The sequence below is a fragment of the Thalassophryne amazonica genome, chromosome 12 (genome assembly GCF_902500255.1).
Source record: "Thalassophryne amazonica chromosome 12, fThaAma1.1, whole genome shotgun sequence".
Classification (NCBI taxonomy): domain Eukaryota; kingdom Metazoa; phylum Chordata; class Actinopteri; order Batrachoidiformes; family Batrachoididae; genus Thalassophryne; species Thalassophryne amazonica.
This window is the reverse complement of record NC_047114.1, coordinates 26,435,413-26,451,214: the sequence shown is the minus strand read 5'-3', so window position 1 is coordinate 26,451,214 and position 15,802 is coordinate 26,435,413. Positions and strand designations below refer to the sequence as shown.

The window sequence follows — 15,802 nt, the reverse complement described above, 5'->3', positions numbered from 1 at the left end:
AACCATGTGAATTTTGACTGGGTTGGTCCAATCACATGTGATCAGTGTTCGCTCTGACGTCATGAACTGAAAGGGATTAAGAGAAGCTTCCTGTCTGCTTCAATTTCAGTTGGTGGCAGTTAGTCATTAGGTCTGGTTGGGTACTGACACAAATTAAAACAAGAGCAGAATAAATTTGTGCAAGAGCATCAAAAGTGATAAAATGCCTTCATATTACATAATTTCATCACTAACTGGAAATTCTAAGGGTCACAGTGGAACATGTAAGCCATTTTAATATTTTGGGGCATTTTGTGATTGTCCCTGTGGGTCTGCTTGATGCTAAAACTCAAAAATTGTCTTCAAATTACAGTAAAATCTTGGAGAGATTGTTCTTGAGTTAGGAACGAGTCGAGGACATTTTAGTGCTTTTTTTTTCCTGTGAAAAAACATTTAATTTTTTTTCTTCCCATAATATTTACAGCTCATATCAGAATTTTGACAGAACTTTAATTTTTTTTGATTGTTGACAAGTTTGACACATTCATGACACAAATTAAAGACAATTAACGTGAAATTAATTAAATCCAAGACGTTTTCTGGTGATTCTGAGGATTTGTTTACTTGTTAAATTGGGTCAAATTATGTCACCTGTTTGAATCCAATCAAAATGGAGGTTTACACGAAGTAAATGAATCAAATATGAATAACGCATATCGTACAGGAGTATTTTTAAACAGGGCCACTGTGATATTTTATCAAAAACTGATTTAATGATGAAAGTCAAGTGAAAATCGTGAACACTGACCACCTCACCTTGTTTCCATAGCTACAGGAAATTAAGCTACATAATGTCTCAGAGTTGCTAAATGCCCTTGTAACAAGTCACATTGTTCCGTGAGACTTAATAATTTAGCCGACGTTAGCTAAAATACATCTTTTAGCCATAAAACGCAACTTTCCCATAGTTTAGATCATGTTAAGCTGTTAAATGGAAAAAATAAACATGTCTCTAAGTGCTCTGTGTGTCCAATTGAACAGTCTCCAGGGGCGGATCTGTCAGCGAAAATTCATGTTTTTGAAATATTTTCTGCATGACATGAGAACATTTGGCAATTTTTATGTATTAAAACAGTGGTTCCCACAGTGTGGGTGGAGAGCCTCTGGTGGACCTTAAAGGTATTGCAAATGGAACACGAGGTCAGTTTAAATACATTTTACAAAATACAAAAAAAATGCATTTGATTTCCAGTTTTGTAGTAAAGGTCACAATGACCTGAAAATATTGAATTATTTGAAGACTGAACAGGAAAAAAAAAGAAAAAACAAATTTAATACATTGTCTGTTAATAGTTTGTCTTAATCTCATATTTAAGTTTGTGATTGAAAGGTGATTGCCAGATTTCAAAGTGGCTTCGGAATTCTTAAGTTTGGGAACGGCTACATTAAAGAAGCATAGTGGGTGGTTTGGCGCTTTAAATAACACAAAACCAAACTGCCTTCATACTGACACTTTCCATTATGAAACATTTCCCAGATTGAACTCTCATTTAATATGAAATCACATTCGGCTCTGAGGCCCGTTGGTGTCGGTGTTTATGTGCGGATTCTGTCGCATGAAACAGAGGAAAGTCTGAGACTGTCCCTGGACAGGACACCAGTCTGACACAGGTTACTTCCCCAGCCAAGGCTGGAACCCAATGACAACTGGGTGAACTGAGACAATACACATGAAGTGTCTTCATTAAAAACACAGACAGGGAGCATGAAAAGGACTTGAACCAACATCTGCATAGTGGCAGACCAGCTCCTTATCCACTGAGCGACCTGCTGTACAGATTAAAAAATAAAATAAAATTCAGCACTTTCATGTGATGACTTTTATGTAAGAAATCCACTGATTTCTTTCAACAGGCTCTCAAGAAAACCCACAACCTGAGGACACTTTAGTGAAGAAGAATGAACTCCTGCTCGGCCGCTTCTGTCGCTTCATCGTACGGGAGGTGAAAGGAGAAGGTGTGTTTGGTAAAGTGGCCAAGTGCATCAGAGAAGACACCGGTGAGCCCGTGGCAGTGAAGATCCTGAAGAGGACAAACTGTCTGGATGATGTTGAGAGAGAGGTAGGTCCTCAGAGTCCTGGTGATGATTACGTCTGTTTGGGGCGGGACATATTTCTTCCAGTTTGTCTGTTGTGTTACAGTATGTGAGGAAATCTGACTGAATCACATCAATTTGTCTTTTGTCTCAAGCTTGAGATGCTGCTCAGAATCCGCCAGCTGGATCCAAGAAAGAACAATCTTGTTCATTTCTTGGATAGTTTGGAGCATCGAGGGCATCCGTGTCTGGTGTTTGAGATGCTCGACAGAAGTCTCCACGACGTGTTTGTGGAGAGGGGCTGCAGGCCGCTCCCTCTGTCCGTCATCAGGATCATTCTCATGCAGGTAATTATTACGTGGGTTTAATCATTCTCAAACTTTCAGCACATCAACAGCAAACAAAACTTCACACAGACACTTTTTTCCACCACTGACTCACAGCCTGGACTGTAGTCCACCACGGGCCGAGTCCAGTCCATCTGACCCCTCAAAAATAAAAGTTACACTATCTAAGATATGGACTTAATGCACCGCAGTGGATGCACATGAAATAAAATGCCAAAGATTCACCGTCAGTAGAGATGACAGAGATAAAGGTTTAACTGAAATTCTGCAGAACAATGGCTGTTTCTTCAACTGTGCATCTTTTAGCTCCTTTTCAAATGGGCCGTCCATGTTTCTGTGCTGGTCCACAAAAAATAGAACAAATCCTTGCACACTGTTGATGAGGCTCAAAGACTCAGCAGCACATCCAACAAGCTGGTGACACAAATGGGAATATGAGCATGTGGGCTCATAGTATCTCTACCTTTTATGAAGGTCACTCTGTGAGGGTGAGAACGTAGCAAAGTAACAACCAAACAGAACATGGCTGGGAAAAGTTTTTTGGAACTTTACACATCCAGCCCACCCACGAGTGCCAGGTCTATTTTATTCATATTCTGGGCCAAATCCCTTTTGGCTCCATATCTCAAACTCAAGAAATGTGCAAATTACTGCAACAGAAAATAAATTTGTTCATTTCTTCTTCTGCAGCTGCTACAAGCTCTGGACGCCCTGAAGAGCATCGGTGTGATCCACACAGACATCAAAATGGACAACATCATGCTCGTGGATCACATGGAAAAGCCATACCGGGTCAAATTAATCGACTTTGGTTTGGCGATTCCAGCTGACCATGTCAGGCGGGGCATGACCTGTCAGCCTGTGAGTTACAGGTGGGTTCATCCTGGACAGTTCTTGTTTTAGTTGTGACAGCTGAGGTTGTGTCATTGAATTTAACATAGTAATCCACAGCTGTTCTCTGTGGTTATTAGTCATATATTGTGGTTTCATATCATCAGATGTTTTCTTACCCTTTTGACCAGTGGTGTCCAACATGTTCCAGAAAGTGCAGAGAGGGTGCAGGTCGTCTTTACAGCCACTGACTCTAGCAGGTGATTTCACTGATTGACATCACTTTGAGCAGATGGGATGAGTTCATCAGTGAAATCACCTGCTGGAGTCAGTGGCTGTAAATAAAACCTGCACCCTCTCGGCCCTTTCTGGAACACGTTGGACACCACTGTGTTAGACATTGGTAGCATTTCTTGCATGTTGCTCTCATCTTTCATCTTCAGGGCTCCAGAGGTTGTCCTTGGCCTCCCCATCACTGAGGCCATTGACGTATGGAGCCTGGGATGTGTCATCGCCTGCTTGTATCTGGGCAGGAACCTCTTTAATACAAACTGTCCACACAAACTGGTGAGTAACGTGATGGATTTCAGTGTCTCACAGATAAATATCAAAAACCAGAGAAGACAGAAAGGAGAACGTCAGCTCATGTGATTGGATATATTCTCTCTCCAGCTCAGCAAAATCATCCAGATCCTGGATCAGCCAAGAGATGAGCTGCTCGATCTGGGCCTGTTCACAGATCTGTATTTTAACAAGAACGAGGACTTCAGGGGACCAGCTTGGACACTTATGGTACTGCAGTGATGCTCTGCTTTATTTTTGGCTATTGTTAAGTTATATTACAATATTTACAATATTTTTTTGTTTTTAGACAACAGAAGAGTTTAATTTCGGCAGTTTTCCCAAAAGCCAGTGTGTGAACTCGTCTGAAACGCCCAGCAGTCTGGACGAGCTGATGCCGGTACGTAGTCACTTCTGTACATATAAAAACTGAATTCATATCAATTACTGGCTCTCAGTGAGATTAAATGATGAACCTTTGACTTTACCGATCAGGAATGTGAGAATCCAGAGGATCCCAGGCAGGTTGAAGACAGGAAGGCGTTTCTTCACCTTCTTGAGGGGTTGCTGGATGTGGAGGCTGACAGACGACTCACCCCCAGACAGGCAGTGTTACACAACTTTACAGTGATGACACACCTGGTGAACAGCGTCCCCACCAGCTCCTAGTAAGTGACCATGTGTGTCGTGATGAAAATGTTACTAAATCAGAGAAACATGAGACTTGCTGGATGGTTTGACTGATTTCATCTTTGATGCAGCGCCATGGATGCCGTAGCAACGCTGACTGTGTGGTCAAGAATTGAGGAAGGGTTTGGAAAAGCAGAAAAGAAAGTTCAGTCAGATGGACAGAAGGAGCGACCGAGCAGCTTCCAGGCAAGTACACCTAAAGCCACTGAAGAACAAGGTGATGGTGTTAGTGATCAGGTTTCATCAAAGGATGGGGCTGAAACCAATGCTGAGCCAATGATTTCACCACATAATTAAGGTGTCACATTCCACCAAATCCAATTGAATCCAACTTTTACAAAAAAAAATAATTAATTAATTATGTTCAGACAACATGTGCATCGTAGTAAACGTGATTTATTTGACAAAAATAGCGGTGACAGTGAACAGAATAGTCCTTGGAGGCCAGCGTGTCTGGATGCTCTGTGTGGGGAAAAAGATGGTGCTGGGCGCGGCCGGCTGAGAAACATGCAGGAGACAAACAAATTTAAAGCCAGTTTCAAAAGGCTCTCAAATTCAAACTGAAACATTGAATGTCACTTCCTGAGTCATATATCATAATGTCATCTCTCTTTCCAGCCACTTTGATCTTTGTTAATACTGAGTACTTTTTCACATTATACCCGATCAAATGGTTTTTCATAAATAGACAAATCAAAAAAAGTTCTTGGTCATGTTCTATGCTCCTTTCTTCCAACAGTAAGTATCACAGTCGCCTTCCTTGTTCTTTTCCCCCCTACAGAAGACAAAATGATCACTGCCAAAATGGTATTTTGCTTTGTTTTCTTTAGGTTCAGTCAGAAGTTTGAAGATAATTTTTACAGAATGTGACATTAGGCTGATTGTCCTGTGCTCCTCCATTTGACTGTTCATGAGTTAGCCACATTTAGCTTCTCCCTTGTTTCACTCTGGGTCACCACAGTAGATCTGTGGTGGATCTGCATATTGATTTGAGACAACTTTTAATCTGGATTCCCTTCCTGATGCAACTCCACATCATATGGAGAATGGGCAGGGTGATCTTGAAATAAGTGCAATTAAATACTAGACCATCTCCCCTGTTTACTCACATTTGACTTTTCCTTCTTTTTTGTATCAAGAAAGATCTCCTAAAGTCACTGGTCCATTTCCCTTCTCTGTCTTCACACATAATTTGGCCAAAAAACTTTGTTGGCCAAGGGTCTTGATCAGTTCACTGGTAATGCCATCTGTACCTTCACCTTTTATTGATCTTTATTCATGATTGGCTGCTTCAGTTTCTGACATCAGTAGATCTGGCCCGACATTATCACCAGAGACTATATCGACAAAGCAAATAAAAATAAAAACTTTCAGTCAGTCTCATTAATTTCATTGAAAAGCTCCCTTGACTTTCTTAAAATACCCTTTTGTTAGTTGTTTGGTGAAATTATTAAGGCTCCTGATTCTTATACACAAGATCTGTCCGGAGCACGGACAGAGCACAAAATTATGCGGAGGGGGTCTGTTTGGGTTCTGGCTAGGTTTAGGGGAAGGGGTAGAATTAGAAACGGTAAAAATGAAAAAGTGTCACAACATGGGACGCGTGATTCATTTTGTGACGGGAGCATGAAAAAAAAAGTCTGGGCCAAAAATATCTTGGGTTCAAACAATCTGCAGTGACAAAAATCAAGATAAAAAGGAAGAATCTCTGCAGTTTCCATTTTGTGCCAACTTTTTCTGTTTTGAGGTTGTATTAAATGTTAAGTGGACAGCATTTCTAAAGGACTCTTACATCTGACACATATGGTCAAAGTGCTTTTCTATGATGCCTCATATTCACACACGTCTGAGTGCAAACGTGCAACACACAACTGCACACTGGGAGCAATTTTGGGATTAAGGACCTTGCTCAAGGACCCGAGTGATTTTCCCCAATCCATCAGGGATTTGAACCCAGGATTATCTAGTTTTAAGACCACCACTTTAATCTCCAAACCATCACCTCCTGAGTTACCCCCTTTAAGTATGAAGTATTCCTCCTTTAAGTCTTTGGGTATGCCTACATTTCTTTGTGTCATTGTTTTTTTAGAACAAGAAACGAAGGATGGACGACGTCTCTGATCTGGACCTCCATCAGAGTGCTGCAGCAAAAAGGAGAAGGGGCCCTGAGACTTTTTCAGTAAGTCAACAGTCCACCTTATGTTGATGGAAGCAGTGCTGATAATCCTGTGACTGATCTTTTTCTGATTTCTGTGTGTTTAGTCATTGGGTATGACTGAGTTTCTAAATGACTTTTGCTACTTTTTTAGGCACACAAACAGAAGTCTGAGGAGATGATTCCTGCCAAACACAATCAGCGCCCCTGGTTCAGTAAGTAAAGACTCCAGCTCAGTGGAAGCAGTGCTGATAATTCTGTCAGTGATCTGTTTCTGATTTCACCATGTTACATCTTTGTTTGGCTTTCATTCTTAATTATATTTACATCTTTTTCAGGCTGGTAAACTGCAGTTTCAGAAGATCCCAGATAACAGTGGACAGAAGAAACGAGTGACACAGTGAAGCTCTGCCGGAGTTTAAACATGCATTGTCCATGTGCACGGACTCAAATACAACCCCCGTGAAGTTGGGGCGTTGTCCTCAGTTCCCAAACGCTTGAGTGTTGTTAGAAGCAAAGGTGATGTAACACAGTGGTAAACATACCACTGTCCTCAGCTTTTTTGAAATGTGTTGCAGGCATCCTTTTCAAAATGAGCAAATATTTGCACCAAAACAATAAATTTTATCAGTTTGAACATTAAATATCTTGTCTTTGTGGTGTATTCAATTTTATATAGGTTGAAGAGGATTTCCAAATCATTATATTCTGTTTTTATTTACATTTATACAATGTCCCAATTTCATTGGAATTGGGGTTGTAAAACATTTCCATTTATAAAAAAATGTGTATTTGTGAAAATGTGATCTCTGTGGGGCCGTGGCTCTCAAACTGTGGAGGTAAATAACACCTGGATTCAAGTAAAGGAGTTTTTTTTGGGGGGGGGGGGGGGGGGGTGAATGTCTGGTTGTGCAAACTCATTAAAATTCAAATCAGTGATTTCTTCCAATAAGATTTTATTTAATTAAGAAAAAAAATACAGATATGTACAGCAACAACATGCACAATGCAAAATAAAAAATTTAATAATTTGTTTGTTTGAAGACATTTGTTGATCTGTTAATTTTACCACTTTTAGTCTTTGGGCAGCCCTAATCATGGCTGCAACATCAGTGATGTCACAAAGGAGTTTGTTTCTCCAAAGGTCATAAAATAATTGGTAAACATAACTTGACTTTGCGTTCGCCAGGCGATGGACTGGCTTCACATCCAGGGTGAACCGCGCCTCTCGTCCAGTGACCGCTGGGATTGGCTCCAGCCCCCGTGACCTTTAACAGGTGTAAAGATAACAACTCATCTGATTAGTACCAGATTTGCTTCAGAAGATGATTCACTGTTAAAACACATTGGAAACACGGCCTGAAACATTTGTTTCAGAAAATGTTTAATGGCTTGCTGCATAGCACTGGAAACCCACAAACTATTGAAAACACCACATGAAGCATTTGCTTCAAAGGAACGATTCACTGCTACAAACTGCTGGACAGGAAGAAACTTTCCTCTCAAATAATAATTTTAAAAAGTGTGATAGTGTTTCAAAACAGCTGCATTTATTTCACTTGACTGCCCCCTGCTGGGCCACGATTGTCAAACTGTGGTGGGAAATAACGCCTGAATTCAAGATAAGAAGTTTTTAAAAAAAAAATAATAATAATGATAATAAATGTATATGGTGGTGCAAACTTGTTAAATTCAAATGATTTCTTCCAGAAAGATGGTATTTAAAAATCAATAAAAATGGACATATTAATGTATTAATGGTGATTACGTGCACAGTGTCAGTGTCTCCCAGTGAAAAGACCCATTAATTTTCTTGCAGTGCTAAATCAAAAAATGTATTAAGTCTTTGTGTTGCCCAAATCATGGCTGTACCCATCACTGACATCCTCAGGGAGTCATCTGGGGTTTCCCCCTCTAAAGATACTAAAATAATTACTCACTGAATAGCTTCAGAAAATTAGTCAGTGCTACAACCCACTGGAAACAAAACATTTGGATAACAATATGACACACTACTACAATGTTCTTGTAACATGACATGAATCGCTTGCTTCAGGAAATGCTGATACGATGCTACAACTGCTGGAAAAACGTCTTTAAAACATTTGCATCACAATATGAGGACACTGCTAAAACCTCCTGGTAACATGATGATCAAATCTGAACAGACGGGTCCGTTCCCACAGACTCGTATGTAATTTAATTCAAACATTGTGTTATGTGTCGACGCGGGTTGAGGAGCGGACCTGCGTCTGACTGAACCCAGCGCTAAAATAACCAGAAAGCGGTTCCAATAACAAAACAATTTATTTTCCCGCTTTTGTGCAATACTCGGTGTACAAACATAAAATGTGTCTGTCTGGCGCGCTCTCCAGCGCCCAAAGGGATCGAAGCCCAGCGCCTCTGGACCCACGTTCACGCCAAACACCCCCCAGGTGGACACGACAAACCGACTCTGTGAAGGATAGAAAAGGTGAGGTAAGTCAGCAGCTACAACTAATATCCTTCAAAGGCACACACTATCAGCAACACATTCAGGTCTGAATTTAAGCTTTATGTAAATGAGCAGCTTCTCACAACAGGTGGAGGATCATCTGTCCGCACGCCACGGCCGTGAGAAGCAAGCTGCACAACTCTCATCAATATTCACATATACTGCGTAACAAAATACCAAATTACTGTTAACAATTATTCAGACAATCAAATCACCTCTGATGTGTGCTGACAGCATGTGTCCCTCACCCGTCCTCCTTCACAGGCACGATGTGTCAAACCCAGGCGCGGTCCTCAGCGTCTCACAAACGAACATCACAAGGTCGAGTTCCCGGCAATTCTGCTTGAATCACACATGGCTTAAATGCAGAACGCCATCTCATTATCTGCTTCAGCTGAAAGTCTTTAAGGTTGCACGTGAGCATCATCCACAGGTGCTGCATATCACGTTGATGAGGGTGAAGGACTCTTCTGCCAGCACCTTCTCCACAGACAATAAATCAGTTTGCATACCACCTGGAGAGCAAAGAAAAGAAAAGAACACCAAAATGTCCAGCCAAACCCCCCCAACACACAACACATTGTGGGCAGAGATCATTGTGTGCATAAAGTTACCCTGACAGGTTCTTTTTGTTTGGTGGGTCAATAAACAGCAGGTCATTGATAAGAATGAACAACCTCCACCCAGCCTCAGCTTCTTCTTTGAGGCAAGACAATATCAAGACCAAGATTGAGATATTATATAACGAGACAGAGACCAAGGCATCAAAAATGTGTATTGAAGCCATGAGACCTCCAACACTGCTAACCATTAAGGCCCATGTTGAAAAATATGCCACATTATTTGTCTGATCATAATTCCAAAAAGGTGTAGTTTGGACTATCTCTGATTGAATGTTATTGAGTTATGGGGTAAAAACAGCAAAAAATTGTGTCAAAGATCAGTCTCAGTTTGTACAGGGGTCAAAAGTTAAAGTTACTCCAATTTCAGTAAACATGAATGTAAATTATTGATTGAAAGAAAAGGATTAATAATTGGAATAGTTTTGTCCATGTCAAATGTTTGGTTTCCAGAGTAAAGGTCAAATAAGGTCAAGGTCCATTGGATTCTACCACATGTGTCATATGTCACCCTGGAACGTGATAACTAAGCATGACAAATAGTTTTTTCCATTCATTTTTAAAACTCTATTAACTAAACCAATTATTTGCATCACTTCTTACCAAAATTTGAGCAACTTATCTTTGGCCCCCTGCAAAACTGACTTTTGTCAACCTTTTTGCTGTTTTTACCTCATAACGCCACAGACTTCAGTCATAGTTTGTCCAAACTACACCTTTTTGGAATTATGATGAGACAAATACTGCAATATATTTCTCAATATGATAGTTAATTTTGACCTAATTCTTCATTGACCCTGACCTGCCTATAACTGCACCCTGGGATGGCTATCATATATTTAAGTACCGTTTTGTGCCCTTAGTGTACTGAAAACCTGATCGGCCACTATTACTGGTGACACAACAGTCACACACTGCACAATGTATGGCTTCTCCAATCACAGTCACAGGAGTGTATTACACTTTCAGAGTTGTCCTGAATGTCTGGTGGTTTCCTTCACCAGTCTCCTTCCAAATCAGTTGGATCTTATCAATTAGACAACTTGTGTATCAAACATATTAAATTTTTCATGTTTTTTCATCTATTTTATCTTCTCACCCCTGAGATGCCTTTTCCACAGTGGTCCTTGAAAGTTACAAAGTCCTGCTGTTACCAGAACATCAGTGATGCTCACTGGGATCTGGTGCTTAAGATCTGTAAGGTTTTCTGTGTTTGAATGGCTCACTGTGCATGAAATCAAAACTTTGGGTTTGAAACTTTCAGTACATCACAATTTGATTATCAGATGAGGAAGGGCTGGACACAAATGCTGAGCTCAGACACAGAAGGGGTTCGGACAAAAGGTTTTACTGGGTTACCAAGCAAAAAAAAACAAACAAACAAATAAATAAATAAATAGGTCCACAGTAAAACAGTCTAAATTCAGCAACAGTGTCAAAAACATTAGACTAAGGTGTGGTCCTAAAAATAAGCCGGATAGTCATGAAAGACAAAACCAGGTTGAGAACAGAGCATGAAAAGGGCTGGAAGTGAACACATACAGTGCAACGATCTGAAAAGAAAGCGAAGGAAACAAGAGGTTTAAATACAGGCTGTGATGAGTAGTTGATTGAAAACAGGTGTGCAGGAAAGTTCCAGAGCAGTGTGTGGAAAAGGGGAAGAACCACCCACCACCAAAGACCCAAGTGACAGACAAGAACAAGTAGTGACACCAAACCCAAGCAAAAAAAGCATCAGACAAAACCACATTGATAACTAGAAGCACTCAGAGAGTGCAAACCTCCGCCAAGGCCATGGGGTCACTGACACCATAACATCTACACGCCGTGGAATCATTGAACGTAAAAAATGTCTAAATGTCTAAAATGTCACCTTTCAGAGTGGCCTTTTATTGTGGGCAGTCTAAGGCACACCTGTGCACTAATCATGGTGTCTAATCAGCATCTTGATATGGCACACCTGTGAGGTGGGATGGATTATCTCAGCAAAGGAGAAGTGCTCACTATCACAGATTTAGACTGGTTTGTGAACAATATTTGAGGGAAATGGTGATATTGTGTATGTGGAAAAGGTTTTTAGATTCTTTGAGTTCATCTCATACAAAATGGGAGCAAAACCAAAAGTGTTGCGTTTATATTTTTGTTGAGTGTATTTGACATCCTTGACTATGAAAACATACCAGTAGAACTTCAAATCACTTTTATGTCTTTATTAGTTCAAAAGTTATTGTATAAAAATGATTTTTCAGTAATTGCGGTGCAATGAATTCCAACAATATAATGCTTAAAATTCTGTAAGTCTGTGTATCAGTCTTGCACCTTTCATCTTAAAAATGAATAAATAAATTTGTCTCTCAAATCAAGAAGAAAAGGTTCAAATTCTCACTTGTGGGAAGATTGTTTTGAGCAGTTTTCCACTCATCCTTTCACTCTACCCGCTTACTCAAATTAAGGGTCATAGGGGGGCTGGAGCCTACAGTATCCCAGCAGCTCTTGGGCTTGAGTCGGGTTCACCCTGAACAGGACACCAGTCTGTCACAGGGCTTTTAGCAGCTTCTCTCTGGTGAAAACAAACAAGCAACCACCTTAAAACCATAAAAATAAAGTGTTAGAAATTAAACAGATAACCCAGTTGAGACAGTTTTGGCCTTGCAGAGTGTTGTGTTTGTGCACTAATGGTGGTGCACACGCTCATGTAATAAGTCAGCTCTCTCCTCCTGTCTCTCTATGTTCTTGTATTCTTTAACATGGCACACAGTAAATTCAGTGGACTTGGTCCACTGGTGTTCAACTATTGCTCTCCTTTAGTGGAAGTTGGTCTCACTGTGAGCGTGCACGTCAACCTCAAATGTCTTGGCAACACATGACATCTTTATCACCCTAAAAACAGTTATGCAGGATGGATTCCATCCAGAGATGAGTGTGGTGTCTGTTTTCTGTTTCTGTACCCTCCTGTCCTGTGCACTGGCAACATTACTTCCATTTTTGTTTAGAGTTTTTCTGTAAATTGTGTCTGTAGCATGGCCCAAGTAGAGGGTCACCCTTTTGAGTCTGGTCTGCTTAAGGTTTCTTCCCCAAATCATCGTAGGGAGTTTTTCCTTACCACTGCCCCTGTGTGCTTGCTCTGCGGGTTGGTAAGGTTAGACATTAATTGTATGAAACGCCATGAGGTAACGTTGTTGTGATTTGGTGTTACATAAATTGAAAATTTCAGTTTCTGAAACAACACAGAAACACCTGCACCGCCACCTTTCATGTTTGAAAGTGAGATAAGCAAACTGATTCTTTCTAATTCAGTGATCCCATCATATCTGGTCCTGTGTGGCCCTGACGTTTCATCAGTCCTGTCCAAAACTGAATTACTCTGTCCTCAGCTCACACACAACCCACTCCACCACATTGAATCCATAATGACTCCAAACTGAGTTAGACTGACCTTGACTTTAACTTTCAAAATGACCCAAAGGTTATGTGACATTAGAACAGTGTCACATATTACGTATGTTTAATCACAGTCACAGGTGCATCACCAACAGATTCCTGGGAACAGCTGTAGTGGAAAGCTGTGCCAACATTCAATGTCCTAAGTTTGCATCAAGCAGAGGTCATGAAATTTCTTCAAAAAGGAAGAACTCAACACAGCAAGGCCTGGTATATCTCCAGGTGTCAAAGGGAGACCCTCCACGTCAACACAGGATGGGGAAGTTATGGAGAACAGGTGTAATGTGCTCCTGTTTACGTACTCATCAGAATTCTTGCTACACTGTTTCAATGTATTGGAGCCATGAAGGCTTTTTTTTCCAGAGATCCCAAGAGCAGGACTTACAGTAGTCAAGCCAAGAGGAGACAAAGGCATGGATGAGTTTTTCAGCATCAATGATGACTTTTGTACTGCAGTGAGGGTAGTTTCAAGTTGCTGAAATGGTTCAGTTTTTGCTGCCCAAATATCTACGAGTGGAAGTGGAAAGAAGTGAAGTCTGTGTGGCCTAAAGAATTACTTGATCAGCAGTAGGCACAGACAAACCAGTGACCCGGTGTCACTCCTGACAATAACCCTCAGAGAAACACGGCCTCTGGAAGCAAACCAACTCATTGATGCTTTTACTCTTAAACACAAAAACAGCACAATGTGCTGTTATGAAGACATCAATGGTAGGTGAAAGATTTTCTCTCTACCTGCTGTTGGCATTTTTTTCTCCTGAGGCTGCAGGCTACATGTGGAGGTCTGTGAATATGTGCATGGAACAGTAGCCTTTTCAACAGGCGCATTTTTCAACAGTAGCCTCTTCAGTCACTGAGGGACTGAAGAGCTGTGATTTAGTTGAAGTGAAAGGTGTGAGAAAGCTGAGTGTGTGTGTGACAGAGTGAGTAGTGGTGAGGAAGGGACATGGAGGAGCCAGTTCAAAAAGAGCACGATCAATTGCTTGGGAGCACTTTGATCTAATAAGCCCCAAAAAGGTCAAATGCTTGATTTGTGCTCAAGAGTTGCAGCATTGAAGATTTAACAATACATCTTCAATGCTGTGACACCTGAGGTCCAAACACCCCGAGACATCAATGGCTGCTGCTCCTGGAGCAGGAATCAGGCCATATAAGCTATAATTTATTCTTTATCTAAGATTAAAACATACTCATAAACAAAAATAGCTCAGCATGTCATACTGTATTTCCATTAAAGGCAGATAAGCTGATTTGGATGAGGCACTGGTGGACTATGTTGTGCAAGATGCACAACCGTTCAAAATAGTGGAGAGCAAAGCCTTCAGGGCTTTACTACAAAGGTTTGACCCAACATATGCCTTGCCTTTTCACCAAACTTTCAAATGTATGGTGGAGAAGAAATACGAAGAGGACAAAAAGAAGGCCATAGCTGAGGTGGAAAAGGCAGAGTCAGTAAGTCTGACTGCTGATATGTGGACATCAATGATCATGGATGCCTATCTTTGGGTCACCTGCCACTACGTAAAAGAAAACACTGAGCTAGCAAGTGTTTTGCTGGGAGTGGGATATTTCACCCAGTCACACACTGCAGAGCATTTAAGGGATGCCATGGAGCTGCAACTTGAACAATGGGGCTTGAAACAGAAAGTCCACTGTATAATCACAGACAATGCTGCAAACATGATTCGATATGCTCAATTGCTAAATGTGCGCAATGTGCCATGCTTTGCACACAGTTTCAAAAGCCCTGGATTCAACTCCAGTTCTTGCAGACATAAGAGTAAAAACTCGTCGAATTGTGACATATTTTAAAACCAGTGTCAAAGCAAAAGAGAAACTCAGTGACATTCAAAAACAGCTACAGAAACCACAACACAAACTAATACAAGAAATGGAAACACGCTGGAATTCAACATTTTTCATGCTCCAGAGGTTGTATGAGCAGCGTGAACCAGTCAGAGCTGCACTTGCATCCCTCACCACAGATATACCTCCCCTCTCATTCAATGAGTATGATACCATAAGTGATTGCCTTGATGTACTGGCACCATTTAATATGGCCACAACCGAGCTGTTGGCGGAAAAAACTGTATCGGCTTCAAAGGTTATCCCTCTCATCCAAATGGTTCAACATAAACTGGCAACAAAGGCTGCAGGACTGGTTAACTGCACCTCGCATTTTCAACAATTCTCGATCCGCGTTTCAAAACGTTAGCTTTTGGAAACCAATCACATGCCCAGGATGCAGTAAACAGAATAACAGTCGAATGTGCTTCTGCAGTTCGACAGGACGCCATCTACATCACAGGTAGTCGCTCATTTGATAAACTATTATTTAGTTACATATACTTGCATCTTACATATGATCAACTTTATCAGGCTGCACCACAGGAAGAACAGAGGCAGGAGAGTGGAGATAGCCTGTGGGAACGACTGGACAGCAGAGTTGGTTTGTATCATTCAATGATATAAACATGTCGCAGTCTATCCCAATTTACATAGAATGGCAAAAAAATATTTGTCGTTGCCAGCAACATCAGTGCCTTGCGAGCGGGTCTTCTCCAAAGCTGGAGAGGTAGTGATGCAGAAG

At 41.0% G+C, this 15,802-nt stretch overlaps 1 protein-coding gene and 1 long non-coding RNA gene across 2 annotated transcripts; both read left to right on the top strand.

The window, feature by feature from the left end:
* The first annotated feature begins 173 nt into the window (after positions 1-173).
* On the top strand, positions 174-3,323 carry LOC117521180 (homeodomain-interacting protein kinase 1-like). The gene is made up of 4 exons (XM_034182531.1): positions 174-263; positions 1,894-2,099; positions 2,229-2,420; positions 3,111-3,323. The coding sequence occupies exons 1-4, from the start codon at positions 203-205 to the stop codon at positions 3,321-3,323; spliced, it is 672 nt and encodes a 223-aa protein (XP_034038422.1). The 5' UTR covers positions 174-202.
* Positions 3,324-4,006: 683 nt separating this feature from the next.
* LOC117521108 lies at positions 4,007-4,457 on the top strand. Its single transcript, XR_004563890.1, has 3 exons — positions 4,007-4,043; positions 4,123-4,212; positions 4,308-4,457. It is a non-coding gene; the product is annotated as an uncharacterized LOC117521108 (long non-coding RNA).
* The last annotated feature ends 11,345 nt before the right edge of the window (positions 4,458-15,802 follow it).